General features: G+C 44.1%; 1 protein-coding gene across 2 annotated transcripts in view; it reads right to left on the bottom strand.

The window, feature by feature from the left end:
• Window positions 1–27249, bottom strand: part of CASP7 (caspase 7) — a 45229-nt gene extending 17980 nt beyond the window's left edge. The window contains exons 1-2 of one of the 2 annotated variants that reach the window (XM_063102713.1): window positions 27100–27249; window positions 16893–17002 (exon numbers count right to left, since the gene is read on the bottom strand). In XM_063102713.1, the coding sequence (XP_062958783.1) occupies window positions 16893–17002; window positions 27100–27177 (188 nt within the window). In that variant the 5' untranslated portion in view covers window positions 27178–27249. Of the gene's footprint in view, window positions 1–16892; window positions 17003–26285; window positions 26517–27099 lie in introns of those variants that run through there. The other variant, XM_063102714.1, reaches the window with a different exon arrangement.
• Between the last annotated feature and the right edge of the window lie 252 nt (window positions 27250–27501).

The raw sequence follows: 27501 nt of genomic DNA, 5'->3' as shown, positions 1-27501 counted from the left end.
CTGTTGGAGGTTCTCAGAATCTCTGAAGGACGTGACCTTTCTCCTTGCCCCCTCCTACCTTGTCCAGATTACAGATTACCTCTTATGTCTAACCTTCAGATTGCTTGCTGCTATCTTCCACTTGGACATGACTTTCTCCTCCACTTTTATAAGGTCAAATTTCTTCCATGATGCCCTTTCATTTTTAAAAGAGAAATATTCCGAATCTGCTCTCCTGCCTTCCCTGGGCACCTGCCTCCCTCCCTCTGTGTTCTGTCTTGTTTATGGGGTGATGTCGGTTTTTCTTTCCACTTCTTCCCCTGGAGAGGCAGCACACAAGAGCGCTGGACTTGGGGTGGGACAGAGCTCTGTGTCCCTCCACCTGTGTGACCTGACCAGTGAGTTACTGCCCTTCTCAGAGCGTCCGCTTCCTCTCCTGTCAATTGCACACATTAAGTGTGGTTTTTTTGGGTGTGTGTGGTTGTCACATTAGGTGACAGCTGCGGTGGCAGCAGGCACTCCCCACGGAGTCTTCACCCTGTCAGAGGATAGAGTGTGAGCAAGGTGAGTTTCCGCACTGTTCAAAGACATACCACATGGGCAGGACAAGGATTTATTTCCTTACTGCTGCCCTGTCAATGACCCCGTTTGACAGCATCCTTCGTGCATGTTAAAATACGTGTGCACGGTCTTTCACAGATACACAAAATCTTTGGTCTTCCATAGATGCCTCGGAGGTAGGTAGAGGGAGTATAATCATGTCCATTTTACAGGTAACAATAATAACAATTAACATTTGTCAGTGCTGACTATGGGCCTGGATCTCATTAAAATTCTCCCCTGCAATTTCTCATTGAATCTTGACAGCACCCCAAAGAGGGAGGCAGATGTCACCATAACCCCCTTTGAGGGTGGTTAAGTAACCAGCTAGGGGGTGTGAGTGGACGCAGCAGGTCCAAGTCCAGGCAGTCAGACCTCAGAAACTCCTCTTCCTCACTAGGCAATGGGGACCCCCAGATGGAGACAGCAGGTGCTGGGTTTCTGGGCAAAGCCAAACTGTGACAGGTCACTAGCCTCCAGAGAGGTCATCCCGAATTCCTGGTACCAGGATTGACAGGGCAGTGGCTGGGTGACCCTCTGGGAGAGTCTACTTAGTGATCCAAGTGTCTCTCCACAGGACCCTCCCTGAAAGTGCCAGCCTCCCAGGCTGGGTCGGCAGTTGACTCAAGAAGACTCTAATCTCTTAGAGCTTCAATTTTCTCATTGATAAAAAATAGTCCTCGTTATCACTGTTAGGATCAAATGGGATAAGATGCGTGACTTTCGAAATCTACAAAATTCAAAACAAATATAAGAGCTATTGCTTATTAGTACCTGTCACCTATAAGCAAGGAGCTTTATAAATCACTGTCCATTCTCACAGCCATGATGCACTTGTGCAGATAAGAAAGTTCACGTTCAGGGCTGGGATGTGATTCCTAGTGATCTGGCCCCATGGTGTCTGCTTTCTCTACTACATTGTTTGTTTAAAGAACAAATGCTGTCTTTGATATTAAAATTCAGGACAGGACTTTCCTGTCTTCCAGTTGCTTTTGGGGAAGTCAGAGTATAATCTGTAATCTGTGACCTTTCTTAAACCAGATCCCCTGACTCAGTTTACCCCTTACAAAGGTAGCTTCAGGATGGGCTTCATCCAGCATTCTCTTCAATCCTTCAGAAAATACCAGAATGGGGTAAAAGGGGAGAAAACCGAATTGGTGAAGTAGGATTTTTTCAGCACATCAGGTGTATTTCAGAGCAAGAGTCCTGGATCCTTTAGCGTATTTAAGAACATTGCAAGACCCTAAGAGTAGCATTAGGACTGGTAGGCTGGAGGTCACAGTTTATGCACTAAAACCCTGTATAAGAGATGAAATTCTACTTCTGTTTTCTGCAATACAGATCACTGTGACAATATCCAAGTAATAAACAAGCTGTGACTTTTTTGAACTGCCATTAGCTCATCATCAGTGATGAGCAAAACAAAACCAGCAAGCGCCTTTTATAAGAAAAACAGGCCTGGATATAAGTTACATGAAAAAAAAAAAAAGGACTGTGTTTCTGCAAGAATAGATTTCGGAAAATTAAAGGGTTAAAATAAAAAGAATACAATGGGGGAATAAAGATATACACACTTGAAAGAGAACACTGCACATGGTTGTGAAAAGTACCTTAAAATTAAATGTGAAATATGATTCTTATCCCTGGTAAATATTTCAAAAGGGTAGTACCTAGTCTGCCCCTAAGTTGAACTCTTATTTTTCAAAATGAACTCAATATCTGCTTCCTCTTTCTGAATTTGAATCAGTCAATATTAATTTTTCCTTCTAACCAAAATAGCTTACCTAGCCTGCCCCTAAATTGAACTCTTGTTTTTCAAAATGAACTTAATATCTGCTTCTTCTTTCTGGATATGAGTCAGTCAATATTAAATTTCCCTTCAAACCCAAATAACTTTTTTGTTAAACCAAGCCTTCCCAGTTCAGAGATGTGTATTAAAGAGTTATTATCAATTCAATTCTATTGAATTCATCTTCCTAAGAAGAGCTGACCTTGGGAACACTCCATGCATTGCTTGACCGTGGGGAAGCAAATCCCTGGTGATCAGCTTAAAGCATGTAACTGAAGAGAGACGAATAAAAGGAAATGATTGTTGAGAAGGCATCAGAGAGAAAGCACCAGAAAAAAAGGGGTGGGGGGATTAAAGTTCACTGCATATAGATATATTCTGCCACAATGAGAGTCCAAGAGATTATTCTGCCACCTAATAGCTGTGAGGTTTGGGGGCACCTTTTCTCTCCCGGGGCTACCTTATACCCCGTTCTCCCTTCGAGACTATGGCAAGAGCCACTATATTGGTAGAAAGTGATTTCTTGTCTTGACTCTTGGACCCTGTGGCCATCACTGATGGGTCCTGGGGCACCTGATTCTCTTCCCTGGGAATTTGAGAACAGAAATTGATAAAAACGTAGGTGTCTCTCAAAGTGGCTAAAATGAGAGTTGTTGGTGGCATGTTTCACCATGTGGCCAGAGGAGCCAAGACAACAGGCTGGCAAAAAAGGGGCAGAACAAAACCAATGGATAAAAGAAATGTGGGAACCGAGGAGGAGAAAGGGTAATGTTTGAGTCCCAGATTCCTGCAGCCTGGGTGTTCCTTTGAAAATATCAACCAGATCCCAACTCTGCTACTTACAACCTTGCCAAGGCTCCCCCTGGAATTCCATTCTGGGGTTCCTAAAGACCCTTCAGGATCTCCCCTGCCGGCCTGACCCCGTTCCTGGTGCAGCGTTGTCCTACATGGGCTCAGACCTGCTGGGACTGCTCGTGGAGGCTCACAGGGAACAGCGACACCCAGGAGACTCAGGACGGGCTCACATCCTGCTGCATGGCTGTGCCTGGGTTTCAAGTCTCTCTACATACGTGATCCTAGTTCATTGAGCATCTCATAGCTTGCTCGGGCCAGGACCCCAGGAAACCCAAGCTTTCACTTCCTGACCAGGCATCTATCTAGTCTTGCCCTTGTGGTCCCTTCTCCAAAGGGAGATTTTAAATAAATAAAAACAATAAACCCAATGCCGTTAGTTCTGTGCTCAGAACCGTCAGTGGTTTCTCACATGCCCAGAAGGAACTCCAGGGTCCTGACCACAGCCCACAGGACCCACACGAGTGACACCCTGGGTTTCTCCCCCTGACTCATCCCACTCCAGGAAAGCTCCAACTCATCTGGCTTGTGGCTGCCTCAGGGCCTCTGCTCTCACTCTTCCCTTTGGAAGCCCAGGCTCCCCACGGCCCCGAGAGCCCGACGTCTCCCTGCTTCACTTCACTCGGATCTCTGCTCCCACTTCTACTCCCTGCCCACGCCCCCACCCCCGTCATTCTCTGTGTCCTGTCCCTGCCTTAATTCCTACATCACACCTCGTCACCTGACCAATTGCCAGTCTCCTGCTAGAGCACACACTCTAAGAAGGCAAGACTTGGACTAGCTCACTGATGTTCCCCTAGCTTCTAGAACAACGCCTGGCACTCAATATTTCGTGAATGAACAGAGAGCATTTCATGCTGAAGGAGTATCACAGGCAAAGGCCCTGAGCAACCTCCAGTTTAACCAGGGTGCAGATCGGCCTATAGGAAGCTGCTGTCCCACCTGTAGACCAGCAGGGCACTGCAGAGGCAGGTGAGGAGGGAGCATGTAAATACCAGCACTTCCATTTGCCAATTCTTGCTGCAAGGCCTCTGCAGAGACGCTCACTCCGTGCAGCCTCAGGCTCAAAGACCACATATAGGAAGGAAACTGAGTTCAGCGAGAGAACTATGTCAGGGCAGCCCCTAGCTGCTGATTCTGCAGAAACACAGGACAACTGTATTGCCTGACGATTTCTTTTGTGTGTGAGACCGAACAGTACTTGGCAACATTTTTGGACAGACAAGTTGTCTTCCCTTATTTCCTCTGCCTGTCTCATTTCCACATTTTGCACCTTAATAGCACACACCTCGATTAAAAGAGCTGACTGGCAGATGAAAGTTTATTCAACTAGTCCTTCACTCCCATAATAACCAGCAGGACAGGTTTCAAGGACCCGTTCAGTCTCCACTCCCCAGCTGGACCATAAGGGGAGGGGTTTTAGTCGAAATCACATAGCATTATAAAAAAGAACACAGAAGCTCTCTACATTGTGATGTGGGATGATCTCTAATAAGCAGTTGTAAACATGGAAGAAAGCTGAGGTGCAGACGATAACAGTATGCTACCTTCTGAGAGCAACTGAGACAGAAATACAATATTTTTAGATTTGCTTGTATTTGTAGAAGAAACTCTTGAAGGATGGTACAGGGGATAAATCCATGGATCCTGGGGCTGGACTGCCCGGGTTTGAATCCCAGCTCCACCACATAGCTGTGTGATTATGGGCCAGTTACTTAACCTCTCTGTGCTTCAGTTTCCTCATTTGTAAAAAGGACAAGATAATAGCATCTACCTCAAAGCCTGTAACAAGTTAATAGTCACACAGCACTAAGAACAGTGTGTGGCACGTAGTAAGTAGTAAATAAATGTCATGATTATTTCTAATGTTATTATCGTATAGCATTAAAAATGGTTACTTGTGTTATAGGGTCTGGGAGCAGCACACAGGCAAGAGTGGGGGAAGAATTTTGACTGTATCGCTTTTCTATTACATGCAAATAAGTTAGTTATTCAAAACATTAAACTAAAAATTACTATTTAATAGTTAAAAGTCGCTTGCTTGCTGTAAACAGGCTTCAAGATCTGGCCTATTCTGAAGATTACTAGATTCACTTTTTTGTGTGCTTAATTGTTGAAAGCGTCCCCTAGATACCCCACTTTTCTGTTATGCACTGTGATTTACCCCTCTTCCTAGCCTTTTAAACTTCTTACTCCTCCCTATTGTCAATAATAATGACAATAATAAATATAGTCACTATAATATATACCATTTTTTGATCACTTAATGTTTTCTCTATATTATCTCATTTAATCTTTGTAACAATTCTGTCAGGCATTAACCCTATTTCATAGAGAGAGATTAAGTTAGCTAAATCACAAAACTAGAAAGGGGTAGAACCCAGATCTACTCTGAGTACCAAGTCACCTCTGTTAAATTCAGATTCCCAGGCCAGGTCTTAGAGCTGGACAATGAGAGCCTTGGGCCAGAACTGGGCACTTTCCTGGAGATGCTCAGACCCTCTGAAATCTGAGGGCCATGCACGAGCCTGTCTGCCCCCTGCACAGACCCCTTGGCTCTGATCTTTCATTGCTGTCCGCTCTTGTTTCAAGTCCCACGGCTGTTTCCAGAGCCTGTCAAAGCAGAGACGTTGGCTCCATGTTCCTGCATGGCCTTTCACGCTCCCATGCAAGGCAGAGAATACCAGCTCGCTCTCCCTTCTCAAACACATCTCCACGTGAACACAGTCCTTCCGCCCCTTGGCCCTTGGCTAGAAGATCGAACGTGATGTGCTTCAGGGAGCTAGTCCTTCTAGAAGGCACCCCTAGGCATCAGCATGGGTGTATTTAGGGTCATAGGTGAGAGTTACGACTCTCTGTGAAACCCGCAAGAAGATCTCTCAGCAGTGATGGCTAAGCTGAACACTAAACCGAAATTACTTTAACACCACCATCAAAAGGCTTCCAAGAAATGCCACTGCAGGTGATGTCATCCTTAGAGTCCCCATTGTTTGTAACAACCCACTTGGAGTCCTCAGAGCAGCCTTAGTGTGAGCAACAATTTACTCTCAGCACAGTCAGAGGAGGTATGCTCTGGGACAATCACAGTCCTCGCAGCTCAGAAAGAGTTACTGTCTGTTTGGAAATCTGCTGCAGGAGCCAAGCAGATCATCAGATAAACAACTGCTATTGGACAGAAGAAAGGGCCTCAAGGGCCCCAGGGAGATCATGCTAATTAATTAGCCAACTGCAGAAAGAGGGCACCAGTCCACAGCTCAGCACAGCAGGCCCTCCCAGGGGTGAGAGCAGGGAGGGAATAAGAAGGGAATTAAGCAGCTTTGTAAGATCCAGATTAGAAACTTCTCCAGCTGGTGATCATCCCCAGAGGCAAGATTTTCTAAAAGTGGCTGTTCTTGTTGCCCCAGGTTCATAGCACCTTTCTGCAAAAGATGCTGGGACATAGGAGGACTGCCATGGCAGACCCCAGCAGGGTGAGCAGAAGAAAGAGCACACTGAGATTCTTTCAAGTCCAGATGAGCGGACACGAGCCTTTCTCCCGAATCTGATGCACAGGGCAAACGGTGGTGGAACTACTTCAGACATTTCCTAAGTTGACTCGAACAATTATCATGAATATTTTTATAGTCTTATGCTTTACAACGTGAATTAACAGTCACTGTCCCAATGATCTTGCAAAGTACAGACAAAAGGCAAAGCAAGACAGAGCAACTAAAACTGGCCTGGGTACTGTTAAAGCAAGATTCCATCGCATCATTCTTACCACCACCCACCTCCCCCTTTTTCTCCCTTTGCTGATAAACCTAGTCTTTATCCTGGCCCTTTTTATATTCTGAAGACTTTCACCAAGATTACTTTGCTGAGAAGAAACACAGGATTCTTGTTTTGGAGCCTGCTGCTAAGTGCAAAATCCACGATAAATCAGACCAATGAATTAAAAGTTCTAAATCCTCTTAAAAGCTCTTGTGTTCCACAACTGGCTGCAGATTTTAAAAAATAAATCTGGCCACTAAATCACGGTGCTTAGAACCAGACAAGTAAGATCGCAACAGACTACAACATCCTGGTAGAATGACTTATAGAGAGCACTTAATTGTGCACTAAAATGCAGCAAAGTTACTTTACACTACAGTCTGAATACGGCGCCTCCTTAGCACGTTATTGTTGGTCTTGATGCTGTACTTCCTTGCCAATGTGAGCGAGTACCATTATTTCCACTTCCCGGATGCATTCAGATAAGCACAGATCTTGGCTAGAGACACAGCTGATGCCAGCATCGGTTATCAGAAAGGAACCAGATTATCCTAACTTCTTAGGTAGAGAGCCATTTCTTACAACCTCAAATTTCACAATGCGAGGCCAACTACTGTATTTTCCCTATAACAAAGTCGAGTCAAAAAATTACAACCAAGCTCTGATGGTTATCTACACAAAAAGACCTCCTTATAGAGCTTACCATAACTTGTACCGGAAAACATTATAGAATAATGTTTTATAGAAAATATCCTGCCTACTTTACAAAGAAGTGAAAAACCTCAGAAAGTGCATGATGAATTTTTACAATACCCTCTGAGTGTAATTTTCCCCATCACTGGAGTGGATAAATACAGGTTTTACCCTCTTACAGATGGAAACATGAATTATGCCTTTCTATATTTGGAAGGGAATATAAGCACGCAAACCCACTCCTATTTATTTTCTAAAGAGTCTCCATGAATAGGATTCCCAGTAGCACTATCTGTTTGCAGACATTCATCAGCATGAAAGGAAACACACCTCTGGGCTCCCATCTCCCCAGGGCTGTTCCATTTGGAACTAGAGCTCTGGCTTTCGTAGCTGCTTTGTCTAAATATTTTGGGGATGATTCACGCATGGTTCCAACATTTCAACAGAGGGCATCCCCACAGTCCTAACATACCAAGGCACAGAGCAAGAGAGAGAAGAAACAGTGCAGGCGGTACCTAGTGTCTCCGTCTGGAATCATCTCCCGTTGCATCAGAACTAGGCTCCGCCCTGCGACGACAGGGTGTGAGTTTCCTTCTTCTCTGTAATAATAAAAACTCAACATGCTCAGAGCACAGCAGGGGACAGAAGACTGGCACAGGCCGCCTGGCCCTAAAGGCCTGTGACTGAATCAGCAGTGAGCTGCACGCTGGAGTTTTCCATAGGACCATTCAAACTCGGGCTGGGAAGGTCACACTGGCCTCCCCTTCTCTGCTGACCGGCAGAAATGCCCAGGCTCCCCATTGTGGCATCCCCCCACTCTGGGACTGCTCCCTATGGAAAAAGTGACTTTTTAAAAGCATGGGGTCCAAATAAAAATTTTTTTGGTAAAAGAAGCTAATTTCCACAAACATGCAGTCAGTAGCACAATCTTTAAGAGACTGAGTGTCAGTAGAATAAAATATCACGCAGCTTCTAAAGGTGGTGAGCACGTACACGTGGTCAACCCACCGACATGCCAAATCCACAAAGGCCACAAAACAGCACACGCGTGAATGGCAAAATATGTAAACTTGTATGTAAGTAAAGGAACAAAAATAGGAAGTGAGTTGTGGCGAATTAAACTGTTCAAGTTCACAAGGTTATTTTTCCCCCATAAAGGTACTCAAACTAGTAATACAAATAATAGAATACAAGACTATAGGGGATTACCCAATCCTTTAATTTTCAAGTGGGGCATATAAACATCTCTCAATGGTCTTGCATAACATAAACTGAGTGATCCAAAAGTTACTACGCTTTCCCATCTCAGCTCTCCAAATGCAACGAAAAAATGTGAACACAGAAAAACCAAAACACTTATTAAGCAAACTCCTCAGCAGTGGTTCAAGGTCGTGATCAGTGAAAGGTACAAAGCTGATGAAGTGACACCTGCTATCCTGGGTAAACCTCCTGGTCACTGGCCATTCTCAGGTCTGCAAGCAAGAGGGAAAACTGGCTCTATACATTTTTCTCTGAAACTCAGCTTGCAAAAATACACCGAGACATGGAGAAGCCAACTCAGTTTAAAACAGGCTAAGGAGAAGGATAGATTCCCTTCCCCCAAACTCATCCATCTCCACTGACCCTCTCTCCCCTAAAAAAAGGAACAGTGAGACCTCTGAAAATAAAAATTGACACGAAACTTAAAAACAATCCTCCAGAGGAAAGAAAAGGCTGAATTCTCTTTAAATGTCCTAATAGATTGAGTGGAAGGTACAATCACGTGTGTACTGTGGCTGCAGGGTCCAGGATTTAGAACAGCTAACACGCCTCAGCCCTCATCCTTCCACAACCCCGTCAACCCATCTTCTTCACTTGCAGCTGAGCAGCACACAGACTCACCCTCCCAGATCCGTGCCAGACAGAAACCGGCCAGCTCGGGCTTTAAACATGCCACACCGTGTGACACATGTCTTACTTGTGCTCAATGTTCATTCAAGAAGCAACAGGTTATATTTCCATAGTACTTTTCTATTACTGAACAATTATTCTACTCCAACAGTGTTTTAAATTTCTACTACTATAAAACCCGATTATTTACCTCTCTTCCTTACTTCTTCTTCTCACTTTAGAGTTAATGATTTTCCCATGTAGAAGAACTATCACTTAAAATAATTGGAGGGATCCTACACATGTAGAAGCTACCGCTTCCCAGTTCCCAGGCCCTGGGACCGTGCGGTGGTGGTGCGTGGCTCATCGCTCCTGAAATGTGCGCATTTGCCCTCTTCATGGGAAAGAACACTGCCAACCTTGCTGGAACAGCTGTCCCTATACCATCCCTCAGCTGAAGTGAGGCAGAAAGGGAGCAGTTTGCATGAAGAATTAAATTTGCTGACCCACTTGGGTGGAAGAAAAAACTGCTCTGTTGGTGGATTAACGTGTCTGAACAGCTTGATGGCACCGCAGCTGTGGGTAACACTTGATGCAAGGGAGTGGAACACTGGACCCCAAGTTAGGCTTGTGCCTTGGTCCTGGTCCTGCTGGGTGAAGCTCTTAACCTCTCTGGTCTTATTTCCCTTGACCATAATAGAAGGGAATTAGATACCTTTTGTGGGGTCTTCCAGTTTAACAGTATGAGTCTATGATTTTTTCCTTATCAGGTACATTCAGGTAACTCAGGAAGCTGACAGTTACTTTATTTAATTCTCACAACCATCCAGTGGGCAGGTATTAATATCCCTATTATGCAGATGAAGAAACTGAGGCTCAGAAAGGTCATGCGACTTGATATAGTCCCTCAACTAGCAAGTGGGGACAGAAACAGGATCTGAAACCAAGCTGTCAACTTGACACTACCACTGCTGCTATTTTATGTGGTATCATTGCTGATTCAAATTTGGCATTAAATCTTTATTACTGTACATACAAATTTGGGAGACAGGCACTGAGTATTGTGGAGGCTGAATGCGAAGCCTTCCTTTACGGAAAATAAATGCCCTTAGTATATTTTAAAGTTCATTTTTTTTCAAGGGGGCCCAGACCTAGCCTCTCTCAATCTACGGGTGTCACTGTACAGCTTTTACTTAATTTGAAACATACTGTTTAGAATTAGTTAACGTCTGCCTTTGTTGTTCTTGTCTGTAATTCCAAAGCATCGCTTCTTCTGAAACACTTCTCTCCCTTCCCTCAAATGAAAAGCCACCTGGATCTTTTTAATAATTATGCAAATAACACATTTTTTAATAGGGACCTGTTTACATATAACACTGACTGGCGGGGAAGCCCAAGTACTAGTCCAGGAGAAAGGAGTCTAACTATGTGGCATTTATTAAACACCCTCCAGGGAGACAAAGCCTGGAAAACGAAGGTGATGCCGAGGACAAAGCCCATGTGATCTGAGCCAGTGCCTCGAAAATAGAGAGGGTATCAAAACTTGAGAATGAGCTTTTTTTCCTGCCCTCTTCCCCTGGGGGAATTAAAAGGATCACCAAACCCATCAGCAGGAACACACAAGGCTCCACCAAGGCCCTGGGGGAATGTGAGACTGTGTGAAATCTGTTTGCTATTTTGTTTTTTATTTTCTTAAATTCTGACCTTGACAGAGCTCAGAAAGGAGCCACTGATTTCACAGCTGAAGAGTCCCTAGGAGAGAACATCTTCTGGGCTGCTGGGCAAGGCTTGCTCTCGGGCCTGCAATGGCTCCCAAGGGCCTGTGCTATCAGGAACGAGGCACCCCACCCAGTGGCTTCCACCCACTTTCTCAGACACAGTCTGCCATGGTGGCCTGCCTGACCATCATTTCCACCCTGCCCTGGCCCTTAGGCTCTGCCAGGCTCCTAATACTCCCACCAACTTTTCTTGACACCTTAAGTTCCGACTCCTACTGCAGACCTTCTTTCCCCTTCCCCTCCCTGCCTCTCATAGCTCCTAGTCTGTATCCTGCAATTCAGCAATTAGTTATTATTTTCTGTCGCTGTACTTAGGCATTCAATAGAAACTTGACGTTATATCCAGGGCAGGGACTACATGGTTAACACGCATGGCAGGTAATCTGCGCTAGGTGCTTGACATCAACAGAGACCCCTCTCCAAGTGCACTGATGACCCTAGGCCTTGTTCTATAAACTATGGTCCATAAGAAATGTAGACTGTACCCAGACCGATTTCCTCTAAATGATTTTTTAAAAGCCTAAATACTTTACTAATTTTAAACTGTCTTAAAATATTTTTTTTCCTTTGTACTTTTCAGTGTTTTCTAAATGGTCTTCAATAATGAGAATACTGGAAAAACATTTTAGTATGTATATGTTTTTAAGAAAAGTAAAGAACAGTGGGGCTTCTACAGGGCCTGTGGAATGGAAATAAAATGATGCTGTCCTGCCACCTAGTGGCAGTGAGACAAAAAAGCCAAGACAAGTCTGAGGGCTTGGGACTACCTGGGGCCAATGAGTCCCACTCAGGCTTTTGGGGGAAAAGGGGCTTCTTTCTGTTTCCCAGAATCCTTGAGGTCTCCAGGGGAGGGCGGGGGCAGTCTGGCCCTCAGTTAGAGACAGGTGGGGGCGCTACTGGCTCTTTCACTGCCTCAAGAAAGGAGCTGGGGTGGCATGGGAAGAAAGATGCTGCCATCAGCGACAAGGGTCATTCAGACACTCCTGCATGCTGCCCACGCACTTCTGACTTTGGGATACACGGTGTCCCTGAAACCGCAGAGAGGACCTTGGAGGAGCTGCGACACCTCCTGGATTTGCAAGAAAAAAACAACCTTCTAATGGGGCATTCAGGTCACCCCAACGAGTTAAATTTTAGCAGAATAAACAATCCCAGTTAGAATCACAAAGGCACAGAGTGGTAAGGAACACTCATTCTATGCTTCAAATGACACTACAGTCATGTGTTGCTTAATGATGGGGATATGTTCTGAGAAATGCTTCCTCAGGCGATTTCATCCATATGTGAACATAGATGACTCACACAAACCTAGATGGTGCAGCCTCCTACACACCTAAGCTGTATGGTGTAGCCATTATAATCTCATGGGACCACTATCCTATATGTGGTCCATTGTTGACCAAAAAGATTGTTATATACATGACTATATCCATATTACTAGATACCGTCAACTATTTCCTGTGATTCAGGTGACCCTTCCTCATCTCTCTCTCTTCTTCAGCCTCTCAACCTCCCAGGCACTGCTGGAGTCTGGCTGCTCGGCTCCTCCTGGCCCGGTCCCACTCCCATCCACACCGTCCACTCTGGCCTGGAGACCTGCACGGCCTCCTCACCTGCTTCCCTGCCCACGTGGCCCCCTCCGTGCATTTTCCTCCACGCTGCAGCTCAGATGCTCTTGTACGTATTTTTAAGGTATAACTAATCAAATCACTCTAACACTTAAACCCTCTAATCCAATGACTTCACTGTCCTTAGGATGGAGTCCAAATCACTTCAATGATCTGTTTCACATCTGCCTTCTCGACAAGAATGTCCGAGGCAGGGCGTGTTGATCTTGTTCTGGCTGCAGCCCCAGGGCCTAACACGGAATCTGGGACATAAAGGTGGTGACAGAGCACCCAGGCCAAGAGCTCAGTTTGAGAAGCGGGTAAAAGCAGGTTCAAATCCCGACCTAGCTACTGATCAACTATGGGACTTGGTGCAAGGGACTTAAATGCTCACTGTTGGTCCATAAATATTTTAATAATAAATTAGTGGCCAAAAATGGCATCTGAAGTGGTTAATTTTAAAGGCCAGTGGTATTTTATCAGATGGAAGAATCTTCCATCTTAATAAAGCAAAAAAAAAAAATGGAAGAAGAAAATCTAAATTTTAAGGGGGTATGTCACAAATTTTAATTGAATTTTATTTGAATTGACTTCCTGCTGGTAGGTGGCTAGTGTGTCATTTAACACGTGGATAGAGTCAGATGCCTACAGAAGGCATTCCCCTTTCCCATTCTCTCACCTCCCACTGTATCAAAGAAGGGTAGCCTTTCTCACCCACGCTGAACCTTGCTTACATGGTGACTCAACCTCCAGGTCAGCTAACAAAGGGAAGACTGAAATACCAGTCTCTGTGATTCTCCTTGGATCAGGCAGTGTGGTGGCGCTTCCTGTTATACACAAGTCTAATGAGGGTGGAATATGGCATTAGAAATGAGGGCATTTGGGACCACATTAGGCTGTTCCAAATGGGAGTGGTAGTGCCTCTTGTTTAATGACCTGGCCTTTTTCATCCCCTGATTATTCCCAAAGATTTTATCGCTGTTGAGCTAGAGTCCTGTGAGAACAAAACAAACTGATTCCAGGAGTTGGGTTTTGTGTCCTTTCCTTCCTCCTTTCCTCCTTCCCTCCCCGTCCATCCATCCATTCAAGAATTAGAATTTACAATTCAGAAACAAGATGATTATTCACAGGGAAGCCTAATAGCACATTTATTGAACTAAAAAAAATCATATCAGATCTTTCCTGTGGCTAAGTGGTTTGACAAGAAGGACTGGCTTTGCCAATTAGATTATACAAGCAGACTGTTCCCATAAATAAATGAGCTACATTAGCAGCTCCAAGGTCTTGACAAAAACACATTAAAAAAAGCATATGGTTTAAAGGCATCTTATCAGAAAAGGATATTGACAAATGTTTATTGGTGTTATTTTATCTTTTTTAGAATGTTTTGAGCTAAACAGGTTGCCTCTCAGAAAAAGAGGGAACAGGTTTAATTAACGGTTATTTGAGAAGTTTTGGTAAAACCTGTTTGGTATACTTCCCAGAAACTGAAAAAGTAAATATCTCTAAAGGCTGAATAACAATTCCTCATGAAAGTCAGGTAATTTCCAATTCTTTACTTTCAACACAAATAAAGAAGGACCTAATTGAGTCATCATTTTTGGCACAGAACTCAGAAGAAATTCAAAGAATTAAGTGACATCACTATGACAAAACTCCCACTATTTCATATATTTATTCATGATTTCTCAGTGCTTATATCTCTAAAAATGAAAAACAGGAAAAAGAGGTGATATTAAACTCTTTCTTATTCCAGCAATAAGTATTATTTGTCCACTTATTCTGAAATTAACATTTTTAAAAGCCCACACATTCCATTAAAAGTTGCAATTTCTTTTTTTTTTGTTTTGTCTTTCTGTGACCGGCCGCACCGCGCTCAGCCAGTGAGCACGCCAGCCATCCTTATGTAGGATCCGAACCCGCGGCGGGAGCACTGCTGCGCTCCCAGCGCCGCACTCTCCCGAGTGCGCCACGGGGTCGGCCCAAAAGTTGCAATTTCAATGCAATTTCTATTTAATAGTTATTTTGATGAGTAATGATTTGACAATACTAATGATCTATTAACATCTATTTGTTTAGATCGATAGTGAATTTATAATAGTTAACATGGTAACTTAGTCTAGGAGAAATTTCTCTTAATACTCACAATAACTGGAAAAATATCTTAAAATTTATATAGATATACATATGCATACATGTATATGTTATAGAGATATATGATAGGGTGATCAATAAAAGACTTTTAAGCATCTATGTCTATTATATCAGAATAAAATGTGGAAAGAGAAGAGAATGAAACTAGCACGCTCAGGAGGAAAAAAGAAGCAATGTAAAAATTCTAGATGTTAAAGGAGAGGTTTTCATATATTCTTTTAATGGAGAAAGGTGGTTATAAAATCACTATGGGTTTAGATTCTGCTGGATACATTTAAAGAAGTGATTTTTAAATGTCAGTATTTATAAAACCCATTCATTTTCATAATTTGGGGGAAGTACACCACAGACTTTCTGAGGACTTAAGAGAGGACTGTTAAATGATTTCTGTTTCACTTTCTCTTTCAAGAGGCAACTTACTTAACCCAAACACTCAAAAAGGATTGGGAAAAATGAAATAGTATTATGTCTTTTGCAAATATCCTGACAAAAAAAATGTACATCACCTAAAAATATACAAGGGAGTATGTGGATCTACAACATTATTTGGGGGGTATGTGAGCAAGAGCATTCAAAAACCATTGCTCTAAGGGGCTTTCCCTGGGGAGTGGTTTGAGTCTGGACCAACTGACCTCCCATCTTTTGAAAGTTTCCAGGAGTTGTAGCTGTATATTCTAGTCATTTCAATGGATATTTTTGTCCTTAAATGGCAACCAATGGAATGCATGTCCACTGTGTTGTGGTCTTCCCACTTGCTTTTTTTTTTTCCTGAATGACGTGACCCCAGGCTCTTCCTGGGTTGTTTCAGGGAGCCAGGCTGCCCCCCCACCGCCCCAGCTCTCCCTCTCCTGAGCGCTACCTGGAAGCATTCCCTAACCTCAACCTTCATCTCCCTCGCTTTCCCTCCCAGGTGGAACTTGGCTTAGGAAATACAAAGAAGTCTGATGCTTCTGACCCATGGGAGATTCCTGCCTCTCGTCAGGAAGCTCCACTCACTGCCCATTCATGGTCAAAGTTAAGGGAAGATACAAGGTTTCTCCACGTCCCTGCTGCCCTACTTTTAAATGAAAAGAACTCAGCAGAACCTCTAAGTGAGTGGTGTCTGGATTCTCATCTCAGCTCTACCATTTAAACTGTCAGCAGAAAGGCAAGTATTAAATCTCTCAGTGCCTCAGTTTCCTTGCTTGTTAAATGGTGATAACAACAGAGCCATCTCTTGGGATTATGTGGACTAAATGCAATAATGTTAAGCTGGCACACAAGAGTTTAATAAATAAATAAATGAAATAGAAATTATTATTATTGAAAGTAAAATTTTGAATTTTAAAATTGAATTCAAGGAAAGAAAGGGTGGGAACCAGGGGACAGGACTCGCCCTCCCCTCTGCCAGTGGATTGCCTCTAAAGGCAAAAGGTGGGAGTGAGTCTCCCCCAACACCTCCTGTCCCTTGGCCTGTGGATTCTGCCTTTCAGTCAAGCTTGGTCCTAACTGGATCAACAGCCCAGGTTCTGCTCTGCTGGTGCCTGCAAATGACCTCTGATGGAAACAGGCCCTCATTGCTCGGAACTGCTACCCAGACATACAGCTGCTAAGCAGGAGACCCCCACAGCTTGGTTTCCCCCAGTCCTGGGCCCACTCCAGAGACAAAAGGGTTCACAAGGGGACCCTAGTGTTGTCACATAGCACCTGCAAGATCCCTGCTAACCTCCCATGCACATCATGAGCCTCCTCCCCTGAACATCCCCCTTCACCGTGGGTGGGGGAGGATGGCAGACTTGTGGCCCAGGGTCCCTGACTAACACAGCAATGAAGGAAACTCACCTTAAGATTGATGGGACAAATGAGAACCGTTCTGGCTTGGCATCAGTTGTATCTTTACTTGCCGAATCCCCAGCTCCCCGCTCCCCAACACTGCCCTGATCGTCTGCCATCTGGGAGGAGAAAAAAACAAACCAGAAAATTGGTATTCAGTAGTATCAGTGGCCTTGTGATATTTTAAATGATGTCATTAGGTGACAGTTTTTCATTAAGCCTGGGGGTGAGCAGGTTTGCATATTTAAGCTCCAGGGTTATTGTACCAGGCATCATTCCAGAAACTTGGATATACAGCAGCAAAGAAAACAAAGTCCTTGCCTTCAGGGAGTTTCTAATCCAGCATCCATGATTTTGTTACATGTTCACTGTGTACAAGAAACTATGGAAAGTCTGTCAAGTTTGTAACAATAAACCGCCCCCTAAATTCCTGACAGGTCATTAGGTGATCATCCCTTGGGTGGTATCATGGTATCACTCAAATATGGGTCAAAAACAGCAACAACCTGGGGCATGAGCTCTCTTTCTGTTTCTGATGATTTTACATGGCTCTACTCAAAACAGATTTCCAGCAAATTATTTTCCTATTCAAGACTCTTCAAGAGATCCACATTATCTAAAAGTTCACATCTAGGACTGGCTGGTTAGCTCAGTTGTTAAGAGCATGGTGTTGTAACACCAAGGACAAGCGTTCGAATTCCTCTGTGCCAGCTGCCAAAAAAATAAATAAATAAATAAAGGGAATTTCAATGTTCACATCTAAACCCATTTTCTAGGATTTTAAGGCCCTTCATCCCCTTGTACGGGAGTCAGAATACAACGGCCCAGCACCTGTTTTTGTAAGTAGAGTTCTAGTGGAACACAGCCATGCCCATTCTATTTACATACTGTCTATGGCTGTCTTCTCTGACAAGCTGAGTTGAGTGATTATATCCTACAGAGCCAAAAATATTTACTACCTGGCCCTTTACCTATCCCTCCCCATCTTCATTCCTTGCACAGCCCTGTACTTGTCTTATTTATTTGCACTCTGCTAACTGCTTGGCTCCCGCAGGACAATGGAAATTCATCATGGCAGAAGCGCCTGGCACACAGAAGGTACTTACGAAATAAATATTAACTGAATGGACGGCAGGAAGAAATGAATGCTCCAAGGTAAAGGAATTAGCTAGAAGTGATGCAGCTGGTCTGAGGCAGAGCCAGTACTAGAATCATTTCTCCTAAATCAAGTCCTGTTTCCTTCCCTGTGAAGGGATCAGGGGTCAGCTATCAGCTTTCAGCAACAAAGAGAAACCTCTCCAGATTCCAATTCCAGGTCTCAACCTCTGAGCAACTTTACCAAGTGGACTGCAGTTGTCAAGTGCAGTTCTGTATTCCTGTTAGGGCTCACCCAGGGATGCTTATACTTGGTTGGAAAATGAAAAGGCATCTATTTTATGGAACATCTTGTGTCCCAGGGCACAACAAGTAATGACTTTGGAGGTGGGGAGGAGAAAGAATCCAGCTCAGGGAGAGGCGTCCAAGCAGGCAAAGCAATGACTTAGTGGCTTTGTGCTGCAAGTGGCATCACGGTGTAACCATCCAGCTTCCTTGAGGGTGAGCTGGGCAGAGGAGACAGAACTGAGTGGGAGGGCAGGTGCTATGGCCTGGTCTCTACAGCGACTGTGAGAAGTCAGATGGCCTTGTTTCATCATGAGCCTCCCTACCATCACCACTAATGTGTTTCTGGTTGGGAGGCAGATTTTTCAGATTAGGACCCAAAATTTCTCAAAAATACAGGTAACCCCATCCACAGAGGAGATATGAATAAGGCTGGGCTCACAGAAAACACTGAATAGTTTTAATTTTATCTCCTTCATATAAACTTAGTTACCTTTCAAAGAAGATTGCTATTACCAAAGCACTCACTTAAATATCTTCAAAATTAACAGGTCGAAGTTACACAAAATCCACCAAGAAAAGACACTAACTTCAACATGTGGTATTAAGCCTTGGCCCTTTTGCTAAAGTTTATCTTAAAGGCTGAATCTAGGATGGATGATGTTAAAACAATGTGACCACTATTGAAAAAAAAAAAGAAAGAAAGAAAGAAAGAAGGAAAGAGGAGACCAGCATGACAGCAGAATAGGAGGTTCCAGCCCACATTCTTCCACAGAGACACCAATTTTGGCAACTACCCATAGAAGAGAATACCGTTGTAGAGGTGCAGGAGTCTATTGAGAGGTTCCAGCACCATGGTGGAGCAAAACACCCAAGAGCAGATGCACTGAGGAGTAGATGAAGAGCAGTTTCACTTTACGTACAGCAGCTCTCCCCCAGGCAGCACAGCTCAGCACCAAGAGAGGCTTCCTCTGCTCACAATTCTCCCACAGGGGAAAGAAAGGGTGAAGTGAGTATCCGGCTTTCCCAATCTTATGGGAGCCTGCTCACTTCTATCTCACCCCACTCAGAACACTGAGGAAACCAGATAGCTTAATCATCTGGGAGCAGCTAAGATCAGGGTAAATGGGTTGGAGCACACAGCAATGAGTGTGTAGTTCTCCAAAGATGACTGTGGATCCTTCTAACCAGCTCACAGACTCCACCAAGTGGCCCTCCCATGAACCCCACAGGATTACTGTCCTGTGAACCCCTCAAACCAGCAGACAAGCACCTCAGTGCATGGCACCCTGCATGTACCCACAGATGGTGCTCAGATCTCAAGAGCAGGCATGGATCTTAGCAGCCAGCTTGACTCTGTTGGATTGGGGAAGGCATATAACGTTGATAATGTCAGGGCAGTGCTCTAGGAAAAATAAACAGTAGGCTCTCAGCACAAGGCCGGGCTTTTCAGGATTGAGAAAAGGCACACAATCCTTAAAACTTCCTTTCTAAGGGAGAACAAGAAGCGCGGAGTGGGCACATCCGTAGAAAAGATCTGAGAGATCCCCCAGATCTCTAGCTGAGCTCACTGGGGAAGGTCCTTCTCTCTCAAATCCAGTCAATAAAGATCAAAGAGGTGACTCCTTCTTCAGATGCAAAGAGACAATGTAAGGTTTCAAGGAACACAAACAAGGAAATATGACACCATTGAAGGAACAAAATAAAGTTCCAGAAGCTGATTCCATAGAAATGGAGATCTATGAAATACCTGAAAAAGAACTCAAAATAATCTTTTTAAAGAAGCTCAGTGAGCAACAGAGAACAGAGAGAGAAGGAAATCAGGAAAATGGTACATGAACAAAATTAGAAAGTCAACAAAGAGATAGAAACCATAAAAAAAAGAACCAAACAGAAATTCTGGAGCTGAAGAAACCAATGTCTGAACTGAAAAATTCAACAGACAGCTTCAACAGCAGACTTGATCAGGCAGAAGAAAGAATCATAGAACTTGATGACAGATCATTTGAAATTATCCAGCCAGAGGAAGAAAAAACAAAACAAAAACAAACAAACAAACAAACAAAAAAAACCCCCACAAAAAACCAAGAATGAAAATGAATGAAGAAAGTCTACAGGAGTTATGGAACATGATCAAGTGAACCACTATATGCAGTATAGGTATCCAAGAAAAAAAAAAAAATAGAAAAAAAGAAAGAGGCAGAAAACTTATTTAAAGAAATTATGATGGAAAACTTTCCAAATCTGTAGAGGGAAATAAACATCCAGATTCATGAAACCCAAAGAACCCCAAATAGATTGAGCATAAAGAGGTCTTCACTGAGATATATTATAATCAAACTTAAAAGTTGGGGACAAGGAGAAAACTTTAAAAGTAGCAAGAGAAAAGCAATTTGTCACATAGAAAGGATTGTTCATAAGACCATCTGCAAACTTCTCACCAGAAATCTTGCAGGCCCAAAGAGAGTGTCCTAAAGGAGAAAAACTGCCAACCAAGAATATTACATCTGGCAAAGGTGTTCTTCAAAAACAAAGGAGAGATAATGACTTTCCCAGACAAACAAAAGATGAGGGGCTTCATCACCAGTAGACCTGCCTTACAAGAAATGCTAAAGGGAGTTCTTCAAGTTGAAATAAGGGAAGCTAATTAGTAACATGAAAACATACCAAAGTATAAAACTCACTGATAAAGGTAAGTATATAGTCAAATTCAGAATATTCAAATACTATATTGTTGGTGTGTAAGTCACTTTTAATTCTACTATAAAAGTTAAAACACAAAATTGTTAAAAATATAGCTTCAAAAACTATAGCTACAGTTGTTAATGGATACACAGTATAAAAAGATATAAACTGTGACATTAAATACACAAATGTGGGAGGAGGGAATGAAAGTGTAGAGTTTCTGCATGTGATTGAAGTTGTTGCTATGATCTGAACATTTGTGTCCCCCCCAAATTCACATGTTGAAGCCCAATCGCCCATGTGATAGTATTAGGAGGTGGGGTCTTTGGGAAGTGATTAGGTCCCAAGGGCAAAGCTTTCATGAGTGGGATCAGTGCACTTATAAAAGGAGCCCGACAGCTGTCTTGTGCCTTTCCACCATGTAAGAACACAGTGAGAAGATGTCATTTATAAACCAGGAAATGAGCCTTCAGTAGACACCAAATCTGTTAGTACCTTGATTTTGGACTACTTTCTAGCCTCCAGAACTATGAGAAATAAATTATCTGTTGTTCTTAAGCTACCCAGTCTATAGTATTTTTTTATAGCAGCCCAAATGTACTAAGACAATTGTTATCAACTTAAAACAGACTGTTGTAACTATAAGGTGTTTAATGTAAGCCTGTTGGTAATCATAAAGAAAAAGCTATAGTAGATATACAAAAAATAAAGAGAAAAGGAAAAAAGCATACCACTACAAAAAAAAAAAATCATCAAATCACAAAAGACAGCAAGAGAAGAAACAAAGAAACTACAGAAAAGAATTACAAAATGGCAATAGTCATTCCCTACCTATCAATAATTACCCTAAGTTTAAACAGATTAGCATCTACAATCAAAATACATACAGTGACTGAATGGATAAAAACAAGATCCAAGTATATGTTGCCTAAAAGTAACTCACTTTAGATTTAAGAACATACCTATGCTGAAAGTGAAGGGATAGAAAAATATATTCCACGCAAATGGTAACCAAAAGAGAGAAGTGCCTATACTTACATCAGATAAAAGATACTTTAAATCAAAACTATCTCAAGAGACAAAGAAGGCCACTCCATAATGATAAGTGGTCAATTCATTAAGAGGATATAACAATTGCAAATATATATGCATCCAACATCAGAGCACCTAAATATATAAAGCAAATATTAACAGAACTGCAGAAAGAAATAGACATAATAGTAGGGAATAAATAATAGTAGGGAACTTCAATACCTCACTTTCAGCAATGGATAGAACACCCACACAGAAAATTAATTAGGAAACAGTGGACTTGAACAAAACTGTAGACTCAATGGACCTAACAGACATACACAGAACATTTCGTCCAACAGCAGCAGAATATACACTCTTCTCAGGTGCACATGGAACACTCTCTAGCATGGATCATATATTAGGCAACAAAACAATCTCAACAAATTTAAAAATATTTTAATCATATCATGTATCTTTTCTGACCACAATGCATGAAACTAGAAATCAACAACAGGAGGGAAATTGGAGAGTCCACAAATATATAGAAAATTAAGCAACACACTCCTGAACAACCAATGGGTCTGCGTATTGGTGAGGATGTGGCGACAAGGGAACCCTTGTACATTGTTGGTGAGAATTCAAATTAGTACAGCCATTATGGAAAACAGTATGGAGGTTTCTCAAAAAATTAAAAATAGATCTACCATATGATTCAGCAATCCTAATTCTGGGTGTACATATATCCAAAGTAATTGAAATCAGAATCTCAGATATCTTCTCTCCCTTGTTCAATGCAGCCAAGACATGGAAACAATCAAAATGTCTGATAACAGACAAATGGATAAAGAAAATGTGGTTATATACACACAATGATATATTATTCAGCCTTTAAAAAGAAGGAAATCCTGCCATTTGTGACAAGATGGATGAACCTGTAGGGCATTATGCTAAGCAAAATAAACCAGACACAGGAGGACAAATACTGCATGATCTCACTTATAAGTGAAAAGAATCAAACTCATAGAAGCAGAGAATAGAATGGTTGTCGCCAGGGGCTGGGAGAAGAAAATGAGGAGGTGATGTTCAAAAGGTACAAAGTTTCGGTTATGCAAGATGAATAAGTTCAGGAGATCTACTATACAGCATATGCCTATGGCCAACAATATCATATTATATACTTAAAATTTGCTAAAAGGGTAGATCTTATGTTAAGTGTTCTTACCGCACACACACACACACACAGTGTAGTAATAATAAAGGTGTGGGAGGAAACTTTAGTAGTTGATGGATATGTTGACAATGGTAGTGATTTTATGAGTATATACTTATCTCTAAACTCAAGATGTATACATTATATATGTATAGCTTTTTATGTGTTAATTATACCTCAATAAAGCAGTTTAAAAAAAAAATGTTAGACCCTAACCAAAATGCTCCTGAGAAAGCCAAACATTTGTTTTAATATTGAAAAGAATCTGGGGGACTCCTCTTTATTCATTCAGTGACTATTTACTGGAAGTCCAATGTATAGGCCCCGTGCTAAAAGTCATGGATACAACTGTGAGCAAACTGACTTGGTCCTGCCATGTTGGGGAATGGACACTGATAAAAGGGTGGCACAAATGTTGAACTGCAACCATGATGCGTAGCATGAGGGCAAGCAATTTGTGGCCCTACCAGGGGACCTCAATGAGCCTCAGAGGAGTTAAGGAAAGTTCTCAGGGAAGGAAATGTCTGACCTCAGATTTGCAAAGAGGAAGCAGAGGGAGTGGGGTGACACAACGCAGAGTGAACGGTGCACTCTTTAAACACCAGAAATGTCCCATCAAAGGATGGGTACAGCTTAAACTCCTCCTCCTTGCCGGCTACAGAGATGTAAAATTCAGGCTGATTTCTATCACTCAGTGGTGGGAGGCTCTGCAGAGCTTTCCCTCCAAACACTAAGTCTTCCTTTCAAATATTGGGTCTTCTGTCTGAAACCTCCAGCGTCTCTCTGGGCTCATGTTGGGCGCTGTCTAGAGTGCAGGAAGTGTCCCTTCTAACAACCTAAGTCAGTGGTGGTGGGATGTGACTCTTCTAAATATGTAGGGCTAAGCATTCAGTCGCTTTCTTATTTCTATGAGGCTGGACTTAATTTTTAGAAACATCCAAAGGGCAATTATAGCCCAGGGTTGTGACCAAACGGGGATGCCTGATCTTGGTGACATCATTTCAGGTAAGTCAAGACTTGGTTTGTACCCCTTATTTCCTTTCAGCCTCAGAGCCCACCAAGAAAGTCCAGGTCTATCTCAGTTCTGCCATGCTGTCTGGAGAGGGCACGCCTGGCATTGTTTTCTTGTATCTGTCCCCTTCTTAGGGTCCAGCCTCCAAAGAGCAGTCATTCAAGGGATATCGCTTATCCCATTGTTAAACATGTTCAAATTCTCTTTAAATAAATTAATATATGATGCACACAAAGCACTCACCATGCTAAGCACATAATCAGTCTCAATTCGTTATTGTTATTATTAGCCTTACTATTATCCACAGGACTATAACCATTTGCAGATTGAGGGCTTATTTTAATTATCCCCCCCCCATTCTTTCCCCCCAATCACAGAAGTGTCAGGTACATGGCGGGCACCCAATAAATATTTCTTTATAAACACAACTGAACAGTATTTTTAAATCCTTCAGTGGTTGGAATAAACTGCTGACCAAACCACAGAACCAAAGAGACCCAGGAGGGTGGCTGAGAGTCCAGATGTGGCCAACAGCAGATTTGGGGTTGAATCAGCTCTTCTGATGAGTCATGGGACCTTGAAAAAGTATTCAACCTCTCTGTGCCTCAGTTTCCTCACATGCAAAGTGGGAAAAAGTGCCTAAGTCACAGGTGGTGGTGAGGATGAATGAAACAATGCAGATAAAACGCTAGGCACAGTGTGGTACGCTCTAAATATTCAATAAATATCCACTATTATCACCACTATGTGCAAGACTAAGAGTCATTCAACTGTCAACTTTCCCCCATATTTTAAAACAGCTTTTAAATATGTCCATATTTTAAACAGCTTTTGTGGGGAGTGCAAAAAAATTCCTAGTGATTATTTCTAAACATGCTTAAAAAGTATCCACACGTTGGAGCAACTGGTACCTAGCTGGGTAGGAAATCGCCTCCCAGCTATTGCCTGAACTTTTTTTTTTTTTTTTTAATGAGGGAGGAAATGGACTAATTGCAGCCTCTTCCTCAATAAAAGTGACATCACACAATTTGTGCTCAACTTCTTGCCCAAATAAAGACAATCTTCCTAAAGGGTTCGAAGAGAAACCGCCCTCACGACCTCCGCCTCTCATCTCTGGCAGGGAGGAAAGGTGGCCCTGCTGGGCCCTCAAGTGCTTCACTGTGTCACCCGAGGCTCACAGCACGGCCAGGAGACTGGAGCCTTTATCCCTATCTTGCAGAAGAAACTTCGATTTCTGCAGAGAAGTTAAGTAACTGGTAGCTGAAGATGGATTGTGAATCTAGGCCAGGGTGGTACCCAGAATGATGGTCACAGAAGAAGGAAATAGCCTGTAGGTAAACAGAAGTCACGGCCATGTAAGCCCAGGAGTTCGAAGGAAAAGACCTCGGAATGACACGCCAAGAACCACCCACAAGTAATTTTACTGCCCCATAAACTGCAAAGCTGAGTACAATCATGAAAGGTTGCAAGGTCGCCTGCAGCCCAAGAGTCCACAAACTAAGAGTTTCAATTTTTTTTTCAATTCCTCAAGGTACCTCCAAGAGCCCTGCAACAAGGGTACCCCAACAATGATGACAATAGCTCAAACATACTGAGGCACGGCTATAATCACCTCCATCCGTCCCCGCAGCAACAGCCGGCGATCACCATGATTCCCATTTAACAGACAGGCACATAGAAGGCCAAGGTCCCACCGCTGGCAAGCAAGGGCGCAGGGACCCGGGCCTGTCCGACAAGGGAGCCCTTGTGCTAATCGCTGTGCCAGATAACGAGCCCTCCTTCCCTCTAAAGCCATTCCTTTTTCTCTTCCAAATCCCTAATAGTACGAGGTGTCCCAAGGCCCCTGGCTAGGAGGGAAAGGAGGACAAGCCGAGCAAAGCAAGCGGTGATCGGGGCGCAAAGAGCCCTCTCGCCAAAGTTTCAGCGCCAGCCAGCAGGGCCATTCCACCCCACCCAAACCGGCTCTCCGAGACTGCGCTCGCTGGGGGCGGACGGGATGGGGGAAGCCGGGCAGGAAAGGAAGGAGAGCGGGAAAAGGAGGGAGCAAGCGCTCGGCAGACGTGCGGGAGCGGCGCAGGCGGAGGCGGGGGACCGAAGTTACCTTTCCTACGGCGGCTGGGCGGCCCGAGCTGGCGGCAGCCTCCGTCCCTCTTCAGCGAGGGTCTGGGACTGCTCCAGTGAAAACGAAAGTAAAAGTCCCAGCGCCGGAGGGGGAGGAGCAGCCCAGGGCCACAAGCGGGGTCGCAAAGGGCTGCGTGCACCACCCCTGATTCTGGACAGTGAGCCCCCTAAAGTTGGCCGCGCTCACCACTCCGGGAGAGCGCGCCCTGCAAAGCTGACAGCGCGCAAAGTGGCTCTGGCTGCCGCGCGTCGTCCCCGGAGAGCGCCCCCTGCAAAGTTGGCCGCACGCAAACTGGCCCGGGCCGCCGCGCGTCTGCCCCGTAGAGCGCCCTCTGCAAAGTTGGCCGCGCGTTCTGCAAAGCTGGCCTCACGAAAAGTGTCCCGAGCCGCCGCGCGCGTCGGTCCCGGGAGAGCGCGCCCTGCAAAGTTGGCCGCGCGCACCGGAGGGCATCCTGGGCAAAGTCTGCAGAGATCCAAGGAAGCCCGCCGCCGTGCGCACGAGCCTCGGGAGAGCGCACTCTACGAAACTGGCTGCGGTGAGTGACCCAAAGAGCGTCCCCTGCAGACTTCACGGGGGCGCGCGGTGATGGCGTGCTCGTCAGCACATCCCCGCTTCCTTGGCCCCCAGTCTAGACCTCGACCTGGACTTCAGCACCTACTCGAGGACCCATTTCCCATTGCCAGAAGATTCTTCCCCAGCCCGACCCGCCCACCGCCATCCCCCCTCCCCCCGGTCTGTCCAGTTCGCGTTCCCGGCGGGGTGGGGGATCCGCGCCTGCATCTGAACGCCTGACCTTCTCCCAAGGCCCAGCCCCCTCCGGCCAGCTGTGGGATCCGCTGGGCTCCTCCGGCCTCCCAGATGTCGCTTCCATTCGCAGGGGGGCCCGTCTTCGCGCGTGGGCGTAGGACACTAACTCAGCTTTCTCTTAAGACACGTTATCACTTCCCAACCCAGCCAGCTTGTGGCGATGTCGCCCGGGAATATTTAAGAGCTATTTGTGGAGCGCCCCCATGTGTCAGCATTGGGTATGTGGCCGTGAGTTAGTCTAACCGGAGAGACAGTGAGTGCACTTCCACCCATCCCAGTTCACTCAGACCCTTACATCCCCACAACCCTCCAACAGGGGCTTCCATCAGAGGCCTCCAAAGCCTTTCTCCCCAAAATTCCTCAGGGGAGCACTTAATCAACTCAGTCA

The sequence above is a fragment of the Cynocephalus volans genome, chromosome 7 (genome assembly GCF_027409185.1).
Source record: "Cynocephalus volans isolate mCynVol1 chromosome 7, mCynVol1.pri, whole genome shotgun sequence".
In the NCBI taxonomy this organism is placed as follows: Eukaryota; Metazoa; Chordata; class Mammalia; order Dermoptera; family Cynocephalidae; genus Cynocephalus; species Cynocephalus volans.
Note: the sequence above shows the minus strand (reverse complement) of the source record. Positions and strands in the feature narration are given on the sequence as shown.